The 26,999-nt window shown below is 42.0% G+C and overlaps 1 protein-coding gene across 2 annotated transcripts in view; it reads right to left on the reverse strand.

Moving 5' to 3' along the window:
* The window catches only part of LOC116065323 (protein shisa-9), a 109,178-nt gene that overhangs the window by 36,295 nt on the left and 45,884 nt on the right, over positions 1-26,999 (reverse strand). Inside the window, exon 4 of one of the 2 annotated variants that reach the window (XM_035996742.1) lies at positions 20,265-20,387. The exons of the other annotated variant lie outside the window; for it this stretch is intronic. Within the exon in view, the coding sequence (XP_035852635.1) occupies positions 20,265-20,387 (123 nt within the window). The remainder of the gene's footprint in view (positions 1-20,264; positions 20,388-26,999) is intronic. 2 annotated transcript variants of the gene reach the window in all.

Below are 26,999 nucleotides of genomic sequence, written 5' to 3' on the forward strand. Positions count from 1 at the left end.
TATACATACATTTAAATATACACAGATGTGTGAGCATATTTGAGTGTGTATTTCTGTCATGCTTGATGTCGCTGTCTCCCCTCAGCTCAGCTCTGTGCTGTGCCAGTGCTCCCTGACTAATGGTAGCAGTCCTGTAATGTGATTGTAGAGGCGATAGGCTTCGCTACTGTATCTAACCACAGAGGCACATACCTTATGTTTATTCCCCTCTGTGTGTTTGTGTGTGTGTGTGTGTGTGTGTGTGTGTGTGTGTGTATGCATTTCCATGTGTAGATTAGCACTGCACGAAACGAGGAAAATATTTAATTGCGAAACAAAGATTTTGTGTTTAGCCTGTAGATTACGATTTGTAGACTAGGACATCTCTGCAGCACTACAATACCCCCCCCCCCTCCCTGATTTGGACATTGTACTAATCACACTAGTTGCAATTTTGACAAAATTGTGACTAATTGTGCAGCCCTAGTGTAGATACAATACTCATTCCTCTCTGAGAAAGTATGTACACATTTCTACAGTATAGAGGTGCGCCTGAGCCCTTTTGTTTGCGTGGTTGAGTCTTTTTATGTGTACTGTCTGTGTGTGCAAGTGTGGGAATGATCTCATCCATATTCTCCAGGCAGCGGCATTGGTGGTGGAATCGTTCAGTTCACTGACTTCACGCAGCACCATAAAAACCCAGCAGCCAGCCGGCGCTGCCCTTCACTCAACGGCTCCCATTACAACACTTGGCAAGGGGCGACTGATCAAGAATATTAACTGCAAACCTATGGCGGAGAGAGAAGCTCATACAGCCTCTTAGAATTACACCCATGTAGGTAACAAAAGAAAAGGCACATTTTCATCTCTTCGTGTAGTGCTAAATCATGTGAATAGCTTTTTAAATCCTCCACAGAGGCTGGTAGAGCCAGCATTTATCCTGCATCTCTTGTGCAACTTCCTTGAAGGCGGGTACTCTGTTAAAGTTTAAAACTATTGGATCTGCCCAGAACCACTCTGGATCTGCCATAACCAATTGCTAACGTTTTGGTCGTGACGTCGGCTTAGCATCACTAGCATTTGCCTTAGCCACTCCTTCACCACTAACGGAGCGAGCTGGAAAATCAAACTTTTCCCGAACCCTGTGGGGAAGAGGGCCACAACATCATGGCCACCATCACAACTCAGCAAAGATTGTTCTTGTTCAGGCTTTATCTTCTGGATATTCGGCAGCGTTGCCACAACGGACCGAACTGCTTTGCTCGCATCTTTCTCCGCCGCCATTACGGAACCACAACTCTGGCGCACGACCTCAACGTCATCGTTCTCAGCCACTCCCTCTGTTCGCTGATTGGACCGGTAAAGATTTGGCCGGAGAAAACCCAAGAATATACCTCAAACCCAGACGTAGTACTGAAGGAAAATGAAAATTGAGCGGAAGTACGTAGGAGGGCGGAGCCAGGCTAGTATTTACCCTTGGAAGTGCATGTTTCAGACCTTGACGCGATTCAGCTACTCAAACACCCAAAGGTGGATTGATGTAATTCTGCAATATCTAATGCTTTAAGCCTAAAAAAATGTTTTTCAAAGATGTCTTTCTTTGGCATTTTTATCAGTAGACAGTGACATGGATTGATTGAACTGAGGGTGAATGATGGCACACAGAAGCTGCTTTTGCTGTCTCTATTAGTTTGAACTCTTAGGGTGACTCTGTTATCTAAAAGGTACATTTGAACCCAAAGTGCAGCCATTAAACAAACAAAAAGCTTACAACAGCAAGTGAAGAATCAGACTAATGTTAATGATGTTAATATCAGTCAATCAATTCACTCTGCTCACATGGATCTTGATATTTTTTGCCCCAATGTGTTAATCCTCTCTTGTCACCCAAAGTATTAAGTTCTGTCTTCACCAATCATGTGCTGCTTCACTAAATAAAAACATTTAAATGTAACATGTTGGATTTGCTTTATTTGGAATCTTCATTTCATGGGAATTTAAAATATAAATATTGTCAACCAAATTTGTGGAAACAAATTTCCTTGGAAAAGGACAATAAAGAATCAATCAATCGATCAATCGATCAATCGATCAATCAATCAATCAATCAAGCAATCAATCAATCAGTCAGTTAGTCAGTCTATCTAGGTTCCTAATAACTGTCCCGAGGATCTTTGTGTGATTAAGGGGGCGAATTTGAAGTAAGGAAGTGCAAACAGAAGACAAATGTAAAATAAGAACATCTTATGAATAATATTACAATATTTTGAAACCAACACCTCACGACAGAAAAAAAACAGAATGCAGAAAGCTATTGTTGTGAGAGATGCTGTGCACTTCAATGAGCTCCTTTCAATGCGGCCGGTTTCACTCCTCTGCCACATTCTTTAGCAGAAACACACACAAACACCTCGGTCACGTCACTACCTGTGAGGACTGCGTACAAACACGCACGTGTACTAGATCCCACATACTTATACACACACACACACACACACACACACACACACACACACACACACACACACACACACACAGCCAGTCCTTCCTGCTGTCCCTTTGTCTTGTCGGATCAGGAGCCAGCTCCTCTCCATGTTTCCTAAAGCGTGAATCTCTTGCTAGTGTGCCCACCCACCATGTCTAACAGTGATTGATGTTACGCAGACTCTCAGACAGACGCTGTGTGTGAGCGTGTGTGTGTGTGTGTGTGTGCACGTGCATGCCTGCATGCCTGCATTTGACCTTCAAATCACCTCCAATCCAAACAACCCCCAACCACACCCCCCTCCCAACCTCCCAACCTTCCTATTGGTGCTTCCATCTCGGTATGTTCTGACCGATTCCAGATTAACATGGTGGACTGGGTCAGTGCTGCAAAGGCCACCTGGGAGGGGGTTGGATTGTAGAGTTGGGGGTGGGTGAGGGGTGTTGGCATATCCTGCACAGACTGCTAATATGCTGCTATATACCCTGCAGAGGGGGAGGAACAAAGGGAGGAAAGGATGGAGGAAGTAGTGGGAGGAAATGATAGGCAAAGAGAGGAGAGAGAGAGAGAGAGAGAGAGAGAGAGAGAGAGAGACCGTGATACTTCCTGGGATAGAGGTGTGATGGGATGATGGAGACAGAGAGATAAAGAGAGAGAGAGAAGCGCCTCATGAAGAGAAACAGAGGGAGCAGATGGCTTCAAAAGAGAAACGGATGACATGAGAGTGAGAAAGTAGCAGAATACTACATCACTCCATCCAGCAGCGGTGTCTTCTCGCAGAGAAGCAATCTGCCCTCTTTTTAATGTTGTACGCATGTTTCCAAAATCAACTTGTCAACTAATCACTTTAGAAAGTAAAAAAAAAAAACACTTCATGCATAACTATTATTCCAACTGCTCTGATATGCTCCCAATCATGTTCTATTTTTCATCTTTTTTAAAATTACCCTCCCCTATTAGTGAGCAATATGTCCATACACCTCTCTGTTGCCCATCAGTTTCTCAGCCTACCTCTATCCCACTTTCTGCTACCCCAAGGCAGTGATTTGTGGAATCTGTCATACTTTGGCAGCTGGATCCTCTCCCTGTCCCCCTTGGAGAAAGACGGGAAGGAGACAGAGACAAAGAGAGAAAGGGAGGATGTAAGGGTCTAGCCACCTCGAAATAATTACACGTCCCCTCTCTTCATGCGCTGTTATCCCTTAGGTAGTGTGAAATGAGGGCCACCAGACTAAAAATAATCCAGACTGCTGAGATGGTTTGCTCTCACTTTTATGAATGACATCCTCATTCTTTAAAGAGACTAGGTTCGGAACACCCACACAGGTGTTTTCAATTACTCTTGCTGATAAGACCTCTGCTCAGGTTGAGGACCAGCGAGGCTTTGTGCAGTATGTTACCTTGTTGTGTTGGGGTTTGGGATCCAGAAGATGATGGATTGACTTGGCTGCTCATACCAAGCTTATAGACATAGCATTAATGGAATATTGACTAACATACTGCGCCCCCCAGACGGCTGGCCATTGTTCCAAATTTACAAATAGTGTAAAAATGTTGGATTTATTTGAGCTCTAGTGAGTCAGTGGTCCTGTTCCTGAGCTATGATTGGGCCCAAAAAATCAGGCCAAACCCTACATGAACCTGCATAGTTTCTGTCCAAGCCTAGTCTGGCATTGCCAGACCTTCCTCCACAGCGCTGCGGAGGAGGGTCTGGCTAGTCCACACAGTATTCCAGGATGGGAGAAAAACGTGCTCTGGTTTATTGGCATTTCTTTAAACCAATCACAATAGTCTTGGGTGGCACTAAGAGCCGGACGGAGCCACGGTGCCGCTGCAAAATAGCCTCGGGAAGGAACTTGTTTTGGTGGACCATATGTACATTCAAAGGTTGTTTTAGTCGTGCAACAGAAAACTCAGATTGGACAGATAGTCTAGCTAGCTGTCTGGATTTACCCTGCAGAGATCTGAGGAGCAGTTAACCATAGTCCTCAGAAATCGACCGGAGTTTAGAATGCCAACACAAAGAAAGCGGAAGGTGATGGACATATGGCCGAAATGAGGGACATCCGGCGGAATTTCCGGCAGCACCTGAACAATCCCGAAAATGAAACGCTGTTGATATAGACTAGCCCAAACCCAACCCGAGCCCGAACCACGGCAGCAGTTTGGGGTCTGAGACAGATTAAAAATCCAAATTACCACTGTGAAAGAAATGATGTATATCTTTTTAACAACAGTTAAAGTTTTTACAAGCTAAAGTCAACTAAAATGATAGGTTCACAATATATCTGTATATAAAAGAGAGATGTAGAAAAAGAAGACATTTTGAAATGTGGTCAGTAGGAAACACACCGGTGTAAATAATTTAATAATGATGGCTAAATTCCATTTGGCTGCTTCAGTGTCAGGGTCCTGTGCATACTGGCTCACTGTCACACTGTTGTGGCTTGAGACCCCTTTACACTTTGAGGGTTTTGGCTGTCTGAAACAATAGTTGAGTCGTGAGAAAACCGTTGCGGATTTGGAGCTTTGGCGACCAAAGACAGCCTGCTGCAAAATTCAGAAATTGACTGCTGCTATGACCCATGTCTATGAACCAACCAATCAGAATACAATATGAAATGATGCAGAATACACTAGCTGGCGTGACATTTCGTAGTTGCTATTTTTGAATAAAGTTTAGGCAAGAAACATACACAATCGTTGCCAATGCACCTTTACTACTTGAATAGAGCATCATTATGATATCAGTATTGTAACACCTGTGCTATTCCTACTATGACAAGTCAAAAATGCTACTGTGAAAAACGCAGCCTTTTTGACACAAACAATAGACGTTGTCCTATCAAGAGAAGCACAGGTCCAACAAATTACATTAATAATGTCTCTTTTCTATTGAAGTGGAAAGTTGACCACGCTGGTGAGCCAGTGTACACAATGCCAGAGCTTGACAATTGCACACCTGTTATTATTTACACCTGGGCTTCTCCTGCTATAACGTAAAAATGTCTTTGTGAAAAATTTCTGATGGGTAACCTGTCATCCTTTTAGCTCAGATTGGACTCGTCAGTGAAAAGAATTAACCTTCATTATTACTTTCTTCTGTCTTCATACAGTACCATTTAAACTACGTGAGGAAATAGCATCAAGTCAGAGTTCACAGTTTGCTTGACAGACTGAAATTTGCATTATCAATGCAATTGTCTGGTTTTAATAAACCGTCATCCACATACACCTCGTGAGAACGTTTTCTTTATGCTCTTATTGTCTGACACAACACAGTCTAGTTGGATTTACTACCTTCCCTTGAGCAGCTCATTCTTTATGTCTATCCACTTAAGGTGTAGTCTCGCATTGCCAGACATTACTCCACAGTACTGTGGAGTAATGTCTGGCTACACCACAGCAATATTCTAGAATAGGAGAAAGAAACGCCCTGGGTTGTTTGCATTTCTTAAAATCAATCACAATCGTCTTGGGAGGTGCTAAGTTCCAAAGGAACGAGTTGTTACCAGTAAAAATATATGTATTGTAATTGGTTTGGTGTCAAACCGTGTCGACACAATCCAACAAGCAGATGACACACATTGAGCTCAGTGACCTGTGCCGGACATTGTCGGCCTTTTTTGTAATATTTATTTACACTCCTGAGGGCTACCCAGCACAGACAGTGTGGCCAGCTCCACTGAAATAAGTAGAGGTTAAGCGACTTGCGTTTCTCCACTACAACTGTACTCTCAATGCCACAACGTTCCCCGCTGATGGTTTAAATCTTCTCTGAGCTACGACTGACTATACGTTTGATTTGAATTTTTACTTCCAAACAATACCACTTCATACTCACCGTCCAAAATATCACGACGAGACGATGAGGAAGAGTTGTGACTTCATATGCCAAGGTCAAGACTTTGACATTTGTAACATGTGATTCAGCCTGATATTGATGGAGACGGACTGGGTGAAGTGTACCACCTCGGGGTATGTTATGAAACACACTCACACTGTGCCGCATGGCTGCGCTAAGCTCAGGCATACATACATGCAACACAAGAATATATATAAGTGAACTTGTGAGGAAATCCAACTGATTACAAAACCTCTAAATCTACAGTAACTCTCTCTACTTGGCTAATTTTAACCCTGATACAATCCTAATTCGAATCTCAATGTGAAGGCTAAACACAAACTAATGTTAGACTTAACCTGTTGTTAATCTAACTCACATATCTCTTCCATATCTCATATTCCAAGCCCTAAATATAAACATTCAAATAGCACCATCAGTAGGGCTGGGCGATTTGGAGAAAATCAAATATCACGATATTTTTGACCAAATACCTCGATATCGATACCGCAACAATATTGTAGTGTTGACTATTGGTGCTTTCACAAAATATTTACAGAATGAGATTTTTTGATAAATAATCATCAGTAATGTGGATATAATGACTAAGTGGGTAAAGGCAAATAATAGAACAACAGTTACAACAGTCTGGTAAGTTCAGAAAATTACATCACTTTACTGTAATGCAGCCTCTAAAACCAGAAAAAAGACAACACTTATGCCATATTACGATATTACGATATCCAAATCTAAGACGATATTTAGTGTCATATATATAATATGATATATTGCCCAGCTCTGGCCATCAGCCACTTGATGTGCAAGATATTCACAAGCAATCTGCAACAGCATGTAAGAGACAGACAGCACACAGTAAACAGCACAATAAAGATAAGATGAAAGCCATATGTCACTGTATAGGATACTATTTGCTCACATACATGCTGCATGTTAAAATGCCACAAGTCTTGCAGCAGCATGACTTATATACTGACACACACAAGACACTTAATATAGCACACATACGCACGCGTATTGAGATGTCAGCGGTTTTACCATGCTTGACATTTCTCTCAGTGTGCAGCCAGCACATGTTGGCTGTCCAGTGACATTTTGCACACTGGGTGGAGAGATGGACAGAGACAGAGGACAAAATATAGATAGAAACCATGAAATGATTGAAATGAGCAGTGAAAGGAAGAAGAAGAAGAAGAAGAAGAAGAAGAAGAAGAAGAAGAAGAAGAAGAAGAAGAAGAAGGTTTTTTTTGGAGCCACGCACACAAATATGCTTTTCCTTATTGGATCCAGTTCTTCCTGCCTCTCCTCATCCTTCTCACTTTCTCTTTCAAGTTTCACTCCCCGAGTCCCACCATGTTTCTCACCTCATCGCCACCCTATTGCCTCCATCTGTCACACACACACACACACACACACACACACACACACACGTTGCACTCTCTCTCCAATATCTCTTTATTTTTGGCATGTTAGCTATCACTCCTTTACTTCCTCTCTCGTGCTCTACTTTCCTTTCCCCTCTCATGTCTTCACTCTTGCCTCCCCTCCACCTCTAATCTTCCTTCCCCCTACATCTCTCCTGTACGATGGTGAACGATTGAGATGGCACAGCGGATGACAGGCTGTGATTGAAAATCCTGTTTAGCAGGGTGTTTCCTCCTCCTCTGTTTCTCCTCTCATTCTCTCATCCCTTCTTCTCTCTTCCTCCCCCCCGCCCCACCCTTAGGCATCAGCTCCTGCATGGTGGCCAACACTGGCCTCCCTTTGATCCCCCATAATGCATTGTGATGGCTGTGTCAGCGCTCAGGCTCAGTCTCAAAGAGACAATCTCTAAGCAACAAGCTAAGATCAATAGAGCAGTGTCACCAGGGAACTGTTTTCTCTGTTGGTCCCTTATCCTCTCTCTGTCCGTCTGATTATCTCTTTCTCTCACTATTCCTTGCCATCTCGTTTCTTTTTTCTCCGCCTCTCTGTTATCTCTCCATCACTTCTCGCAACCTTTTCCACCCTGCACTGTGCCTTCCCTCGCTATCTCATCATCTGTCCTTTTGTGATTATTAAATCTCTTTTTCTTTTTGCTTCCCACTCTTTCATGCAGAACACGCACAAGCAGGAACGCCTCGATGCACATTAAATATGGTTGTGTTATAAAAAGTTAACAAATCCCCTGTCTCAGTGTTCCAGCAGCAACAGTGCCGATTCCTTCTGTGTGACAGCAGTAAGTCAGTGCGGCAATTACAGAATTCCATTTGCTTCTCTACGTTACAGATAACGCCACCCCAAAACATCACCATCTTTTTTTATAAAAAAGGAAATAGGATTTGACCGCAAGGTGTTCAGAATTTGACCACTCTTTAAAAGAAACTGCACATTGTAATTTCTGAGTGGAGAGAGAGAGTGGAGCACTTCCAAAAATTGATTTTGTGTCAGCAAATAAAAAGGCCAGACTGACATGAACCACTTTCTGCAACCCGCCAATGATAAATTGACGCAGAGTTTCCCATTTTCAGCAAACACAGAGAAAGTGCCAGGGCAAAAATTGGCAATTGTGGTAAGTGGATATTGTTCAATTACACAGTATATTGTAGCTGTGCAGTGGGATTTCAGGAACTACAACAGAGCAACAGGTGACATTACTGTAATTAAAGTGTGTTATCAACTTTTGGATTGCCTTTTGTCTTCAAAACAAAATTAAGAGTGTACAGCCATACAAACTGCTCTGTGAGGCTGTACTCAGGCACAGTTGGACGTTGAGCTAAATGCTAATGTCAGCATGCTAACATGTATGTTTAACATGTACAGTATAATGTTTACCATATTCACCGTTTTGAGATAGTGTGTTAACATGCTTGCATGCATTAGCTAATTAGCACTAAACACAAAGGCTAAGGCTTATCGAATTGTTCATAGTTTTTCAGGTATTTGGTCATAAACCAAAGTATTGGACAGGTGTCAGGTATTGACCTGATGATGGCGCTACATGAAAAGTTAAGATATTACCAAGTGTTTACAATTCATCCTGAGTGCGGCATTAACATCCGTGTTAAATTGTATTCCAATCCATAGTACATGTTAAAATATTTCACTGGGTAAGTGAAGACTTTGAGCTGCTGGTGGCGCTAAAGGAAATGTCAGTATGGCAAGCCCTTTGAGCATTTATTCCATATGCTCAAAGGGCTTGCCATATATCAGGGGTTCCCACAGTCACCAGGTTTCAACCTCTGGGGACCATGAGTTTAACTAGTAGGACTTTTAGCGTTACTAGTTCGGTCCAGAGGACCACTAGTGCGTCAAAGAGCTGACTAGTTTGGACTTTGGTGCTATTAGTATGCTGCCCGGCATCACTAGTTAAGGGTTCTGCTGTAATTCGTTAGACAAATGTTCCCCTAGTTGTTGAAAAAAAAGTGACAAGTAAAATATTTTGTTGAACTAGTACAACAAATACCCAAATAATATAAACAGGTGTCACTGACCAACAACTAGAACTGACCAAGAGGCAACTAGTGGAGGAACCCGATGTCTGATATCAAGGATCTGGAATTATTGCTCAAAGGGCTAGCCATACTTCTAAACATATACGTTTATTCTGTGTTTGTCATTTATCTGTGTGATTAATGCCCATCTAGTCAACAAGTTTAATAAAATGACATTACCACAGGTAGAAACATCACAATCACAGCAGTTCTTGTCCCTGGTGCCTGATGATTCACAGAAGTTTGTGGGAAAAAGTGACACAGAAAAAGACCATTACACTGTGTTTCTAAGCAGAAGTCAGAGCTGCAATAGGTAAGAAGATAAAGCAATGACATCACCTCTACCATGTTGTATTGAAAGACCTGCTACTTTCCAATCTGGCTTCAAGAGTATTTATGAAAAATTAAAATCAAATCACAACATGAACAGAATGGCGACATTACAGTAGGCCTACATGTGCGTATAATTTGCAGGTGTTAATACAAGGACGCTGTCAAATTGCTGATTATCCAGACGCAGATTACAGTTTAATGGGAGGTATAAATAATGTAGTGTTGATTCGTCCTTGTGTTGCAGATCGGTAATTGGCAGGCAGGGATTGCAGCAGTGTGTTCCAACATATGGCGAGAGTGTTGGGACGAAGATGAGCACCGTGAAAAAGTGACAGTCAGTAGGAAGGGAGAAGTCTGAATGACAGCCAGTGTGGGATTAAGTTAATGTGTGTGGATTAATGATTCAATTAGGAGAGATATTTGTTTTTAATGACATATATAAAGCTACAGAGAGTCTCTGTAGTGTGTGTGTGTGTGTGTGTGTGTGTGTGTGTGTGTGTGTGTGTGTGTGTGTGTGTGTGTCAGAGAGAGAGAGATGAGAGAGCACTTCTCTCGTCCCGCTGCATTTAGATAAATATCTGTCACTTGCACAACAGTGGACAGGCAGCGGTATATGGCTTCACTTTGTCATTTGACAATCTCACCATGTCTGTCTCACACACACACACACACACACACACACACACACACACATGATTGATTCTAACTAGTGTAATAGCTATGACACTAATTAACCCAACTGGTCAATACTGCCTTATAAAGGCAGAGAGCAGTAGGCTCTTAGCAAAACTGTATTACAGACATATGCATTGTAAAAAAATCTTAATTGTATGCTGATTATTAAACAGACATTACATAAAACCTACAAAAAAACATGTGGCTGCACTCTGTGTTTGGACAATCCAAAGGGGGCAGGGGAACAAAAACAAATGTATAGACTCATAGAAAAACAATCCCTCTCAATCATCACTTATGACTCACTTGAAGTGTGCGTCTTTATTAGCAGAACCCCTTTAAATTTCTTATTTGGCTGTGTTCAGGACATTTCTGGGCGTCAACTTCTATAAAAATATGCCAGATCGTAAACATGCATCCAAGAAGATACGGAAATGGCACACAGCACCGAAAAAAAAACAAATACAGCGAGGCGAATAGCCAAACTACAAAAGCTCCTTCCAAAAAGAGTGTGAATCTGGGGTTAGCTTTTGCCCGCTGGTGAGCACCGCAACCCTCGATTAGCCTGGGAAGGAGGACCCAACTTTAAATGTTGAATGTTTTCAAACCGCAATACGAATTTAGGAAGCTCCATACTACTGTCAGAATCTGTTTTCAAATATTTACAGATATTACCGTACTCATTCTTAATATGGCAAATATGACTCCCCTGCTCATGCATTAGGTTCCCGTCTCACCACTGTTATCTCCCAACAGGTAGGCACTGAATCACAGCAACCACTAAAACCATAAAAAAACATATCCCTGTGAGGTGTCATGGGACAAATCTGATCTGACGTCGGCGCTGCAGCCGGATGTGTGTCCGCTCACAGGTTAGTGATACAGAAATGAACCACAATTAGTCACTCATTCTGCCTTGCAGTCTTGTCTGTTTGGCTTCCCTCCTCGTCTGTTAACATGTCCGCCTCGCCTGTCGTCCTACACAGGTCTTTGTCATGTGAGTTTGAAGTGTGTGTTTGTGTGTGTATTAAAAGCAGGCTGCTGGTCTGTGCTTTCTAAACCCTGTGGCCGTTACACAGCACATCGACTCATAACAGACCTGACTCTCCCTCTGAGGATCACGCATGGTTGAGTGTGATTAGGTTAAACGTGCTCTCTGAAATGACGTGATGTGATGTGATGTGGCAGTGTGTGTTGTGTGTGTATATGCTTGACAGAGAAAAAGAGTGTGTGTGTGTGTGTGTGTGTGCCATTTACATGTGCTGTCATATTAATGTGCAGTGCTCACATGTGGGTTTTTAGATTGTTAAGGTGTGTGCTGGTTGTTGTGGTTGGTTCCTTGTTTCATATGCATGTGTGCGTGTGGGTATGTGTGTGTGTGTGCGTGTGTGTTGGTGTGTGTGTGTGTGTGTGTGTGTGTGTGTGTGTGTGTGTGTGTGTGCGTGTGTGTGTGTGTGTGTGTGTGTGTGTGTGTGTATGTGTGTGTGGACTCCCATGCTGCTTTCCAAGAGCTTTCCGATGTGACACTGATTTCAATCAGATATGTTACAGCATTGTTTGGCTTAGCTTACACACACACACACACACACACACACACACACAAAGCTGCCATGCAGAGTCCAGCTTAGCCACTGTTTCTTTAGTGATAACTACATCAATTTACACTCACAGTGGGAGCAACCTTCCCAGACAGAAGGAGACATGGTTATCAAAGACACATTATCGTCTGTTACTTCTTATTGGTTTTACAGTTGTGGTTATGAATCAGTAATGTCCTGTGAAAACCTGGCACCTTTAATCTTCCTATAACGGTTTATTTCCCAGTCACTGACAAAAAGTTCCATGGCTGCAGGACTAAGCCAAATGATGTATGGTGTAGTTGAATTGCCTTTAGTCTTTTCATGGAGATACAAGGTTTCCAGAAGGCACTTCCCCTTCATCTGATATCATCTTTAAGCTTGTAATCGTAGGATTGAGCTTGTACAAGATTACTGGTTTGATTGTGGAAAATGACGTTCTGTCGAACATGACAGAACACATGTACAGATTCACAGAGTGGTGTAGAGCAAAGGCAATTAACCAGCTGGATGGCACATGGGTCGATCCGACTGAAAAATCTCACAAAACGCTGTCATACAGAGATGCATCACCATCCTATCACAATCACAATAAATATGCTTTTTTGTTTGATATTATGTACAATGTACTTTATGTCGTTTCAATCCCTGGTACAAAATTGACCAAACTCTGGACAATAAAGCACCAAGGCACTAATGGGTAACTTTGACCAGCACCCAAGAAAAGGGGTAGTTCTGACCCATACCCCTTTCACACCAATGGCTCAATCAGGGTTATACCCAGGTTGAATGTGTGTTTAAATGGGTTAACCCTCCTCGATCCACTTGGCTCCGCGACCCAGGTAGCGAGGTGGGCTTGATCAGGGTAGACTAGGGCCGATTTCAACGTGAATTGCGCACGACCAGGGTCGCTAACAGCTGGGGTGGGACAAATTATGTGATTGGTTGGAAATGACATTGGGTCAGTCGTCACAGGTCGCCGCCTATGTTCGCCGCACACTTTGAAAAAACAACAACATACATTTTGTCTCACTGTGCTTTACGCTGAGTTTTCAACATAGACTGTATAAAACTAGTTCACAGGCAGCTTCAATAACAGTAGAGCGGAGCGGTTCAATTAATTTCCGAACAGTCTGCTGTACAAAAACAGATTCAAGTAGCTACAAAACATTAGTGCTGCTGGTATACAGATGGACTGGTGTAATGTTAGCTGTTCACTGAATATGACGTGAAAGCCCCGCCCATTTCTAGCACTTAAGGTAATTGTTACGCATTGCTCCCAGGTTGACCCAGGTGAGCTCTGAATTGTCATGACCAGGGATATACCCATGTAGACTGGCTTGATTTGAATTTCCAAAAATAGGGTTGAACCCTGATCAGACAAACCTAGCCCAACCCTGGTAAGGTGGTATGAAAGAGGTACCAGTTTTAGTGTCTACTCCAGCTATTTTTAAACTTACATGCCACTATTTGTTACTGATTGTTAGTATGTGTATTCTTTGCAGTTTTCAGTAAAACACAAACAGAATCCTCAATTTGTGATTCATCGGATTCTTTGTATTAAATCAACTTTCTTAAATAAATATAACTCGTCAGTTTTGCAAAATTAATACATGTGGGCAGCAACAGTGGCAGTTCTGGAGGGGGCCGGTGTGTGGTAAATATTTTAAGCTCGAGTGAAGATATTGGTATCATAAACTTTGAGCTTTGAACTGCGCTGAGCTGCGTCTCAAATTCATCTTCAGGTTCCCAGCTTTTATATGACGTATACCACTTCTATGTTGCATATACTGTTGACCTGCTATCTTCCACTAAAGATCCCCTGTCCCCCCCCAAAAAAAGAAAAAAATGGGTCTCTAAGGGTTAATATAGTTGGTAGCCCTAAAATCGCATGTGGCTCCAGCCTGAATCTCCCCACCCCATTTAAAATGGTCTAGAACTGCCACTGGGCAGCGGGCTAATCCATTAAGGGCATAAAATAATGATGAAATAATAATTGCACCCTTAGGCTTATAGCAACATTACATTATGCTACGACAGAAACAACGATCTGGAGTTATTGGAAATGTTTGGATCACACAAGTTGGAAACGATCCTACGCAGCCACTGGTATCTAATTCTACAAATAGTATAATACCAAATATATTATTATAGCCTAATCTTTTACTGCAACTATGCAGAAGTACCGGGTTTAAACAGAATAAATAGACAAGCAAAAAAGGAAAACATACAAATGTTGATTTGGAATTTGAATGTTAAGGTAATGAAGGAAGCTTAGAACTATTCGGCACAGCCCTATGTACAACTAACAATACATTTGTGACAGTCTTACGGTATAATGTAAAAATAAGCGTAGTTTGGGTAAAAACCCAAACAGTGATATAAACATAACACTAACACTTTTAGTGCATACACAGAATTTAAGACAACAAACAAATTGTCTTAAAAATACTGATTATAAAATGTTACTTAAATCTTAGCAGGCAGTCAGACAGAAACTATAAAAATGACATTCTACTGATAAGGAACAGTCAGTTTGTCCTTTAAATGTACTTTTTTTGGTAGCAGATTTTCTTTTTCTCCCTGCTCTCTCGCACACTCCCTCCCCCCTCCGTCATAGTCAACACAAGTGCTATCCTTGGCCTGATGCATTAACCAGGAAACCATTGAGTCCTCTATGAGACGGGTTATGCCTCATTATGACAGAATAACGGAGCCAAAATGGAGCCCGATCCCTCCTAGCCGCTCCATAACAGTAATACTATCAGTGAGCCTGCAGCAGTTGGGGCTAATCCGGGCCATATTAATGTATAGCCACGCACTGCACCTCACTCAGGGGCTCAGCAGCGGCTCATATCAGCATCCAACAGACACATTCACAAACACACACACACACACACACACGCACACATTCACACACTCTTCACATCCATGAAATCCACATTCTCCCTTTGAACTGCCTCGCCACTCATTGCTCCTTACACATAAAAATGCCATCCTCTTGAACATGCAGGACAAGTGCTTTTGCACACATGCATAGTGAACAGAAAGCTTCCTATTCAATGTGTCATACATTACACCCTATATTAGAGGGTATAATAGACCTATGACTCTTTTGCTTTGCTTCCGACATGAAGTTAATTCCACTATTTTCGTGGAACATATTGGTGATCTTACAATGGATACAGAAAAAACCCATTTACATCAACAACTACATGCAATCCCATGGCTGCACAGGCTTCCGCCCACTCACACACAACTGTTTTTTAAGGTCAAAATGTGTAAAAATGTGTCAATCCATAATGGTTGACCCTCAGGAAGGCTGGAGGCGGAGGAGGTGACAGAGACAACACAGCCCCCCTCAGCCTCACTTGCCACCCCCAGTATTTATATAAACACACACACACACACACACACACACACAACCCCACGCAATAAGACAGCACACAATGACAATGTCTTGCCAATGTGTGCCATCATTTGTTTCTATTGAGCTGCAGTTTACGAAATTGTATATCCACACTTGCTTTGTGTGTGTGTGTGTGTGTGTGTGTGTGTGTGTGTGTGTGTGTGTGTGTGTTTGTGTGTGTGTGTGTGTGTGTGTGTGTGTGTGTGTTTAGGGGGGCTGTTAGCACGTGGAGCTGCAGCAGAGCGGGGTCTGGTGTCCTTCAAATGACTGGGAGAAAACAACCCCCCCCCCCACCGCACTGAATCAATGCTCGCACAGCCACAAGCATGCAAACACCCTCAGCATCTTCACTCTTCATACACATGCATGTACATAACCGTACAGCTGTGCCTGGAGATACTCTACTGTCCATTATGCATGCTGTACACATTATAAACATGTCCTCTATAGCAGCTGCAGGGGTCTAACTTCACCCAGACAAAGCCCAGAGATCCACATGGCATGATCTTCTAAATCTATACATTCATAGGATCAATCAGTAGACAATAGTCAGTCGACTGTCTGTCTGATGCTGTTCATCAAGATTTTTGTATATCTGTGTATTTTACTGAATAAGATAAGTAAAATAAATGAAAAAAAAGAGGACAGTAGGAGTGTCTAGTGAAGGAAACAGCCAGGATTTTAGAATTACTAAGATTGCCAGTTGAAACACCAACTCAACCCCAGACATTTTATCTATTCAGTTAAATCTTCAGTTGAATTTTCTGTAAATTGTATTTCCCAACATGCTGTAATACAGCCCCCATCACACTGCGGGGAATATAAATCTAGATACTCAATCCTTTTTGAATTAATTGTCAATCAGTGTCAAAGACTACTGGAATCCGTTCCAATTCATGTCCATGGGCCCTATTTTAACGATCTAAGTGCACGGCGTGAAGCGCCTGGCGGAGGTGCGTTTAGGGCGCGTACAAATCCATTTTTGCTAGTTTAATGGCGGAAAAAAGGGTCCGTGCGCCGGGCGCATGGTTCAAAAGGGTTGTACTTAGTGTCTTAATTAATCATAGGTGTGTTTTGGGCGTAACATGCAATAAGCCAATCAGAGTGTCATCTCCCATTCCTTTTAAAAACCAGGCGCGTTTGGACCTTGGCGCATTGCTGTTATGATGGCGGATTTGCTGAGCAGGAAGGAGAGATTTTCAGGAGAAGAAACTGATCTGTTCTTACGTGAAGTGAAAGCGCGCGAGCAGATCATATCATAATACTATTTGACATTGTAATTTTTAATTTTTATTTTTTTTTTTAGTGTGCGCGAATGAAATGCTGCGTTATTGACTTTAGACCAGGTTTTTGTTGGTCAATGGCGCAATCACTTTCCGCTGCCTCAAGATAGCAATACGCACCGGAACACACCTTCTTGTAAGACCAGCACGCCCATGGGCGGCGCACAGATGGGCGCAGGTGCATTTGCTTTTTAAACGGGGGAACTATTGGAATTGTTGGGGCTTTATAGAGTGTGGTCTAGACCTACTCTATCTGTAAAGTGTCTTGAGATAACTCTTGTTATGATTTGATACTATAAATAAAATTGAATTGAATTGAATTGAATTGAAACGACGTGGGCGCTGGACGGGAAATTGACAACTGCGTCGGTCTAAAACTAGCAAAGACACTTGCGTTGGGCTTTGCGCTGCGACGGGTGCAAGATAGGGCCCCATGTGTCCATCAGTATTACTATGTGCTGACCTGGAAGTTTGCATTCATGAGTATACTTTTGATCGGCCAATATTTCCATTCAAACAGTGACCTTCTGTCTGTCTGACCGTGGCTCTCTGTTTGTCAGTCTCAGTCATTGTTTTGGGGGCTCACTAAAGCCGTAATCTGTCGCTGCCCTGGCTTATTAATAAGCCTGTTCTGGTGATTCCTCCTCTGAGAGTTGGTTGACTTTCAGCAACAGATCATCACAGAACTAGGATAAATAGAGCGGCACCATCCATTTCCATGCGCTTGCTTGTTGAATCGTTTTCTTTTGCTTTCATGCTTTTTTTCTGATTGTTTACTGGTGCAATATGGTTTAATGTTTTATTTTCATTTTACTTACATCACCCAATTTACAGTAGATTCTTCATTTTCATGTGTCACAAGATTTTGTTTTCAACTAACTCCCTATCTTTACTTACATGTTTTATTTTTGTTTTTCTCTGTGTATTTTTTATCATGTTGCCTTTAGGTTTTTGTCCCTGTAACCCCAAAAGTTTGCTTTCAACTCAGTGCAATTCAACTCTTGAACTCCTAAAAACACATCAGGTCTATTTATTCTTGCTCTGTGATCATTTCTGGGTGGCTTTAGAGTTGAGTAAGAAAATGAAGGAGGCAGTCTGCAGACACTCAGGCTATGACTTAAAGAGAGAGAGAGAGAGAGAGAGAGCGAAAGAAGGAGAGAAGAGGGGATATACAAGAGCAGGGCACTGAGAGATGAGAGTAAACACAGAAACAGAGAGAGGAGAGAGAGAGAGGAGAGAGAGAGAGAGAGAGAGAGACCTCGAGGGAAGCAGGGCTGTGAGCTGAAAAAGGGCAGGCGGCTAAGGCAGCTAATGAGAGGGAACTGGAAAGGGGAAGACTGAGACGGGAAAAGAGATAGTGGGAGAGTAAAGCTAGCGATGCACCGGAGGATCATCAGCCTGACTTACACCTGATTTACCCATCCTAAAAATCAGGGGGGATTTCTCAATCCCACTGTATATCTGGTAGTGTGAAGGCTTCATGAATCAAATCTTTACTGCCCTAAATGCGTCAGAGACATAAAAATATCACATAAACTTTCAAGATGGGTATCGCAGACTCATCCAAATAAGAGAGAAAATAAAAGCCAAACTTTTTAATGATGCAAATATCATCAAGAAGTCCTGAACATATCTGCAACTCAGACAAATGTGTAAGTGAGAAATTTAAAAAGGGTGTTTTTGGATGTTCAGTGGTTTTGGCTGTGTCAGTATAGTTTGGATGGAGGGAGAGATACAGACACTTTGGCCTGAGGGGGGAGAAATGGAGAAGTTGATGTAGAGAAGGGAAATGCAGACTCATATTTCTCCTCTCCAAGCCAGACAATAATAGATTATTGCAAGGCTCATATGAAGGTTGAGAGAAAGAAACAAAGATGCAGGAGTCAAATAGGAAAAAGCAGGATAGAACACACAAAGGTCTACTGAGATTGGGAGAAGAGGATTTAGTCTAATAAAATAAGATATTAGAAGAAAAACATGTGAACAAATAAGATTGACATGCTGGAGACTATTACTCAACTAAAAATATGCAGGTTTACTGTGTGCTTGTGCTGCAGTCTTTTTCTTGTGAAAGAACCACATCAGCTGGTGTGTCTAACAATCTCCCATCTCAGAGTCAGATAAATAAGTAGGATTCATCATCAAGGGACCACGAATGTCTGTACAAAGGTTCATGCCAATCAATTCCATAGTCGTTGAGATATTTCAAGTTGGACCAAAGTGGTACATTGCCATCCCTAGAGCCCTACTATTATTAAACATTAGGCGGACTAATTTTCACACACAAAATTATCATTTAGATACTTTCAGATTATCAACTGTGAGTCTACAGTTGATATCTGTATTCTATAAGTTGTGGATTGCTGCTTGTTTACAGTTATATTACTGTAAGGCACATGTGCACTGGCATCTGTGTTGATGTATTACAGCTGCCAGGTCTGGTTAAACACATTTCTGTGATCCCATAAAATGTGTTCTGTTCTGCAATATTAAATCTGGTTGTCTGAGGCCGGGAGTTGAGGTTCGGTCTACACAGTAGGTGCCAAAGTAGCCATCACAAGGCCAGCAAGGTCAGGATGAGTCATTGCTGGACCACATGCACATCCCGTCGGGCCCTAATTAGAATGAAAACTCCCATAAAGCAGCAGATGGATTGGTAGGGAGATCTGGGGTCCTGTCAGTCATTCAGACGTAATGGTAATAATGTAACTGGATAAGAAGACAAGTTGGCCACCTGATGTACAAGCTGTACAGTATGTTCATGCATGAGAGCATGTTTTCATGCTTGTATGAACACACACACACACACACACACACACACACACACACACACACACACACACACACACATAGTGCGTCTCACTATCTTTGTGGGGACCCATCATTGACATAATGCATTCCCTAGCCCCTTACCCTAACCTTAACCATCACAACTAAATGCCTAACCTTAACCATTACCCTCACCTAACCATAACCTAATTCTAACCCTAATCCTAAAACCAAGTCTTAACCCTCAAACAGCCCTTTAAAGTTGTGGGGTCCAGCATTTTGGCCCCACAGAGCTGTCCGGACCCCACAAGTATACTGTATTCCCGGTTTTTGGACCCCACGAATATAGTTAAACAACAACACACACACACACACACACACATACACACACACACACACACACACATGCATATACTCACATATTCTTAAACCATATTTGATTTGTTTCACTCCATTCCCTCCGTCTCTCTCTCTCTGTCTCTCTGGTGGGGTGTCGTTGACGAGCTCAGTGCAGATATAATTGGCACTGGCCCCATGTGGCACTGTAGTGAAAAAATCAAGGGCGCACAGATGTAAACAAACACTCTCTCTCCCTCACAGATGCTTACACACTCCTGGGCGCGCACACACACACACACACACACACACACACACACACACACACACACACACACACACACAAGCCACTCTGCCTATAGTACGTCTTTTCACTTAACACCCGTCCTGCAGGCTCCCATGATACTCATTTCCCTGTTTTGATTTCAATGTCACACCGATCCTATCTCCCTGCTCCAATGTCGCCTGCCCTCCCCTCTTTTTCTGCATTAAACACTCCTTCACTTTCCTTTTTCTTTTCCTGCTCTACCTCTTTTACATATCCCCTCCTTCCATCTCCACCTACCTTCCTTTCTCTCTCTCTCTCTCTCTCTCTCTCTCTCACTCTGTTGTTTATATTTTTCTCTCTGCATCTTTTCCCTCTCTCTCTCACAGGCCAACAACATGCAAATTATGCCCCACAAATGCAAATCCTTTCCTATCTCAGTTGAGACCTCCAGCGGAGGAGAAGAGTCTACCCAGCTCAGATATGCCCCACAGAAGTCTTTTCCTTCCATAACAGAGGGGCATCGTTTGTTTGAAGGTTACCTCTGAGAACTGCTGAATAAAGCAGTACCTATGTGCATGTGCATTATTAAGACAGTCCAAGGCATCATTATTTAAAGTGTTTTAGAACTAGGGCACAAGTTCCAATGGTTTGTATTTGTGTTTGGGTAATCTAATCATTGGTACAATAATAGAAAGCCATGTAGGGTATTATCATTGTAATGGTTTATGTGTTAAAATATGAAGCCAACAAATCAATCATCTAATGGTTCCATTAGAGTAGCTCAATAACATGTCTCCATGGTTATGCTTGACAAACTAAGAAAGAGAGCAAGTGTTAAATGGATTTTGCATGGAACATAGTCTCAAACATGACAGAGTCTGCTTTGAGCTAAATGCATGCTCACAATGACAATGCTAACATGCTGATGTTAACAATGGTTACTATCATATAGTTTAGTGTGCTACAGTACATGTAGCATGCTAACATTTGCTAATTAGCACTAACCCAAAGTACAGCTGAGACTGATGGAAAATGTTAGTTTTGCAGGTAAAAACCAAAATATTGGACAAAATGTTGACACGGTGATGTAGTGAGATGAAAAGTTAAGGGATCACAAAAGTTTGGACAATTCATCCTGAAGGAAGATTTGCAATCCATTCAATAATTGTAAAGACATTTCACTCAAAACCACTAATGTGAACCTCATGATGGCGGTAAAGCAAAAGTCAGGGATGCCCAAAAGTTAAGACTTACCATCTGGGCACCACTGATCCGTAGAAAAATAATGGCAATACAACCAACAGTGGAAATATTTCAATATTGAACAAACTGGTACAATGACCGACTGACGGTGCCATTGCTGGAGCTGTGGCACTAGAGTGGCTTAAAATGTTATTTCAGCCAGGGCCATAGAATTTTAGAAACACCGAGGTTCAAGTCCCTTCAATTTTTTTTGACCAAGAGGTTATTTAAATTAATGTATCTTCAGTCAACTTGTATCAGTCTATGAAATACCCACTGTGTATATATTGTATAGAGCATAAACCTGCCCCACATGAAAACGCGTGTCCTCAATGGCAGCTACGGCCCTGATTTCCGCAGCTTTAACATTATGATTTCAGTTCACATGCTTCCTTAGAAGATTTTCTTGATGATAACAACTTGGTTTGAGGTTTCCCACTCTAATAATGTATCACAGAAAAGTTCCTGCAAAGCCAGTTGAGGGAGAACCTCACTAGTAGAGTCCCGGCAGTTTTTAGGGTTGCTGTCCATGGTGCTGAAATCGCTGTCATTTGAGGAAACAAAGAAAGGAGAATTGTTCTGTTCTACTCTGTGCTGCTGCAGTCAGTGCTACAATGAGAAGCAATGTTGGCACAGCTGAGATCAGCTATAAGTGATCTGGGAGCGTTATCGCATTCCCAGCTTTCCATCTTCCTTCTCACTCTTCTTCGCTGCCATCTGTTCTGTCCTCCCCCCCTGCCTCACTTTCTTATTTACATCCCATCGCCTTATAGCCTCTCCAACCCCCTCTTTTTTTTCTCACTGTCTCACTTCTTTGTATCTTATGTTTTTTTTTACTCTTTATGTGCCTTAGTCTGTGGAGATTTATTCTCCTTCCCTTTCCTTCCATTATTCTTTGAAATCTTTTCCTTTATCTCCCCACCATTTCTTTACTTTCTTCCACATCTCCTGTGCCATCCTCTTGACCCCCCCCCAATCTCTGCTCTCTATCTGTACAGTAAAACATGCCAAAATGTGTGTGTAAGACTGTTTATCCCGCTCTGTGTTGTGTTAAAAAATGCAGTGTGTGTGTGTGTGTGTGTGTGTGTGTGTGTGTGTGTGTGTAGAGCAGGGTGACTGTCCTCAGGGCATCTCTCCACACCAGAGCAGAGCAGTAGCTGACCAGCTGTCCCCCTCACAGCTAGCAGCATGTTGTCTCTTCTATCTGTTCCCTCCATCTCTGTCTCCATTCATCCTTCCTGCCTCACCCTCTCTTTTTTCGTTTCTCCAGCTCTTCCTCTCACTCTTTTATTCTCTCTGTCTATCACTCGCTCCTTTGCGCTCCAACTCTCTCACACATTGCTCTTGCCTTGCCTCTCTTTTCAATTCCTCCCTTTTTTTATTTCATCGTACACTGGACACGCCCACCGCTCACTGTCATCATCAGCCTCCTTTCACCTCCCTGTCTCCGTCTTTCTTTACCTGCACCATCTCTCCCCCTCTTGTCCCCAGCTTCTGTTGCCGTTTCTGCCATTGCACGCCTCAGTAACGTCATTGTCATATGTCTCTTTTAACCTCATCTGATTTTCATCTCCTCCCTTCTGTCTCTCTCCACTCCCCATTACCTTGTTCTTTGACTTTGTCCAACAACTTTTCTCTGTCAACCCCTTTTCTCGTCATCACGTCAGCTGTCCTCTGTAACCACAAAAGGCCTCTCGTCTTCCTGTTTAACTGTTTCAGTCATTGTAACCGCTGCATGACCTCAATACTTTTTCTCCTTGGATTTTTCTGCTCTCTGCCCATCTCTCTCTCTCTTTCCTTTCTTTCTGACACATATGCCGGCCTTAGACTTTACATCCTGCCACTTTTATCCTTTAGCTCATCTCTTACAGGGTATTAAAAAAAGAAGTCTGCCTTGAAAATGAAATGAGCACAGGAGAGGAGTGGAAGGCAGAAAAGGAGATTCTCAGAAAGGAAACATGAGGATTTGGCTGCTGTCTTCATTAGGGAAAGGGCTCAGAACCTTTTCAGTCTATTCTCATCCCATTCTCACTATAGTGATAAGAATAGCAAACTGCTGTATGTTCTGTATTGTTTCTCTGCAGCAAATGTATTATCTGGAGAAACATATATTTCCAGAATAAATGCTATTTGTTATTATTATTTCAAAACACACAGAGATAATTTAATTCTAGATACAATTCAAATGGCTTTTACTTTATACATTCTATTTTGAATGTGTTTTCCATTGAAAGGCAATAATGTTGTCATCATTATAAGTGTGCCATTTTACTGTGGGTCTTAGACAAAGTGGTAAACATCATTTTGCATACTGCCTAGAAGACTTTTGGATGAGCCCTAAAACTCAAATCATGGTGGAGAACAGTTTTGTGCAATCATCAACCTCTGAAAAGTCCCATCTGTCTAGCACCCTCTCTCCTTTTCTCTCTGCCTCTTTCACTCCCTCACAGCTCTCTCTCTCTCTCTCTCTCTCTCTCTCTCTCTCTCTCTCAGTCTAAGTGGCTTGGAGGATTAAATGTGTTTAATTAAGAGGTGATTATGTGTAGACGGCTGACACAGAGGGATCCGGATGGCTCCATCCCATCGCCCCTATTGTCATCACTCTGTACCCCCATTCAACCCCTACAACACACACACACACACACACACACACACACACACACACACACACACACACACACACATGTTTATCCCCTCTTTCACACCTCTCACACCCTTCCTTCTGTTATTTCCTTGCCCTTTTTATTATCTTTCTCTCTACAGAATTCATTCTTTTCCATTCCCTCTTTCTTCGTCTGCTACTCCTGTTACCGTGAGTGGTATAGTAATTGCAAATAATTATTATTCCTTCTTGTGTAGCCTAAGTGTTGGAATTGTAAAGCATCTATATGTCATAATTTCATCTAATCGTGAAGTTAGGGGAGGAGAGGAGAGATAACTACAGTTACATATCTTTAGGTATAAAGTTAATCATCCTCCTGGTTCCTCCTGACCCATCAGATATCAAAAGAACTAAGAACTATATCCCACACAATAAATATTAGAGAAAAACAAAATGCTGAAAATGCTATCACATACAGTAGATAGTATACTACCTTCTGTATTTACTAAAAATGTGTGTGTGTGTGTGTGTGTGTGTGTGTGTGTGTGTGTGTGTGTGTGTGTGTGTGTGTGTGTGTGTGTGTGTGTGTGTGTGTGTGTGTGGTGCTGAAAGGCTGATCAGATTATGATGTTAAAGACTATAGAAAAAAACCAAGACAAAACAAAAAAGGGCTGATTCATTAGCAGGGGAAGAAATAAATTGATGGAGCGAGGGAGAGCAAGACAGAAGAAAGCAGAGTGCTAATAAGCGCAGTATGGGGTGAAAAAGAGGCCAAAAGCCTGTTTATTGCAATGGTGGGAGGATGAAAGTAAAGGGAGAAGCCTCAGCATTTTCTTTTTGTCTGTATGGATAATTACTGCATGTGTGGATAAATACTTCATGTGTAAGTGGGTTAGGCTTTGTGATGAATGTGTGGAATGTGAAAACTTTACACTGTAATACTTAATATATGAAACACAGCGTATGAAACATCTGGTATAGTTGTATCTCTGTGTTCGAAAAAAGTAGCTATCATGTCTATTGATTCCATATGGCTTCATGCATGCCTTGGTGAGTAACTAGATATCAATTTAAGAAGGGCTGCCACTAACAATTATTTTCGTTGTTGATTAATCTGTTACTTATTTTCTCGATTAATCCATTAGTTGTTTGGTCTATAAAATGTCAGAAAATGGTGAAAAATGTTGATCAAGTGTTTTCCAAAGCCCAAGAGGACGTCCTCAAATGTCTTGTTTTGTCCACAACTCAAAGATATTCAGTTTACTGTCACAGAGGAGAGAAGAAACTAGAATATATTAATAATTAAGAATCTGGAATCAGAAAACTTTGACTTTCTTTCATAAAAAAATGACTCAAACCAATTAATCCATTATCAAAATAGTTGGCGATGAAGTTAATAGTTGACAACTAATCGACTGATCGATTAATCTTTGAAAACAACTGGACAAAAGCATGGCTCACATTTTCTCTGCTGAGCCTGATGACTAGGACAAAATAGTGAGGCAACAGGGACCTTTGTCCTTTAAAACATGCCATCACTCTTGTCACAAAGGAGCCCTCAGGAAACATGGCCACTAATTTGAGTCTCAATCTGCTGAAGAAGCACAGGGTTATATTGAGCATGTGTGTGTGTGTGTGTGTGTGTGTGTGTGTGTGTGTGTGTGTGTGTGTGTGTGTGTGTGTGTGTGCGTGCGTGCGTGCGTGCGTACGTGCGTGTGTGCGTGTCAAAAGAGAAACGGGCAGACAGATGGGTCACACAGTGTTTCCTCTGTGGGTTTGGAGGAGCTGGAACACGGCTAATTACATCTTAATTAAAAATGACCTGTCTGTCTCTGTGCCTCTTTGCCCATGGATGACACATGTGTGCTAGTGTGTGTTTATGTGTGAGACAGACAGCAATAAAGAGTGAGACCTACATGTGTATAAGTGTGTCAATATAAACGGCTACAAAGAGGGCTCTAGCGCAGGGATGTAAACACATATATGTGCATTTAATGGGTCTGTCTTCACTGTCCCATGAGTCTCAGTACTGATGTGTTATAGTGTTTCTCAGTGGATTTTGAGGCTGTGTCCCAGTCCTCTCAATTAATCCACCCCCCTTGTTTCTGAATTGCTTTCAATTTGGAGGGTCGCTCTGAGACAGTGAATTCCAAGCACGGGTATTTGTACCCTTTGTCAGTTGTCAGGGAGTTTGTGGAGAGATTGTGGAGTAGCGCAACTAGTTTAAAAACACAGAAGTTATGATTTCAATTAAAAAAAACATATATTAAGTGAGCTGTAACACCTAACAACCACATGTTGAGAGTGTGCGAAAACTAGTTAGGACATGAGCAGAGAAGTTAAAACAGTTAGCTAATGATGGATAAATGGTTGAAATAGATAGCTAAAATGAATGGATACGTGGTTGAAATACAGTAGCTAGTGAGCTAAAATGAATGGATAAATGGTTCACATTTAGTCAGTTGAAATATTGTTAGCTAATTTTTGAGCTAAAAGTAATAGATAAACAGTTGAAATAGTAAGCTAAAAGTAATGAATAAATGGTTAGCATAAAGTTAGGGATGTCCCGATCCCGATCACAGTATAGGATCGGAGCCAATTTTGGTATTTTTTTAACTGATGGGGGATCGGCATTCACCCCGTTTACCTTACCCCGATCATGTACATCAGCTTGTAGTGATCACCGCCTTTTATCCATACACGCCC

This window comes from Sander lucioperca, chromosome 21 (assembly GCF_008315115.2).
Source record: "Sander lucioperca isolate FBNREF2018 chromosome 21, SLUC_FBN_1.2, whole genome shotgun sequence".
NCBI classification, from domain to species: domain Eukaryota; kingdom Metazoa; phylum Chordata; class Actinopteri; order Perciformes; family Percidae; genus Sander; species Sander lucioperca.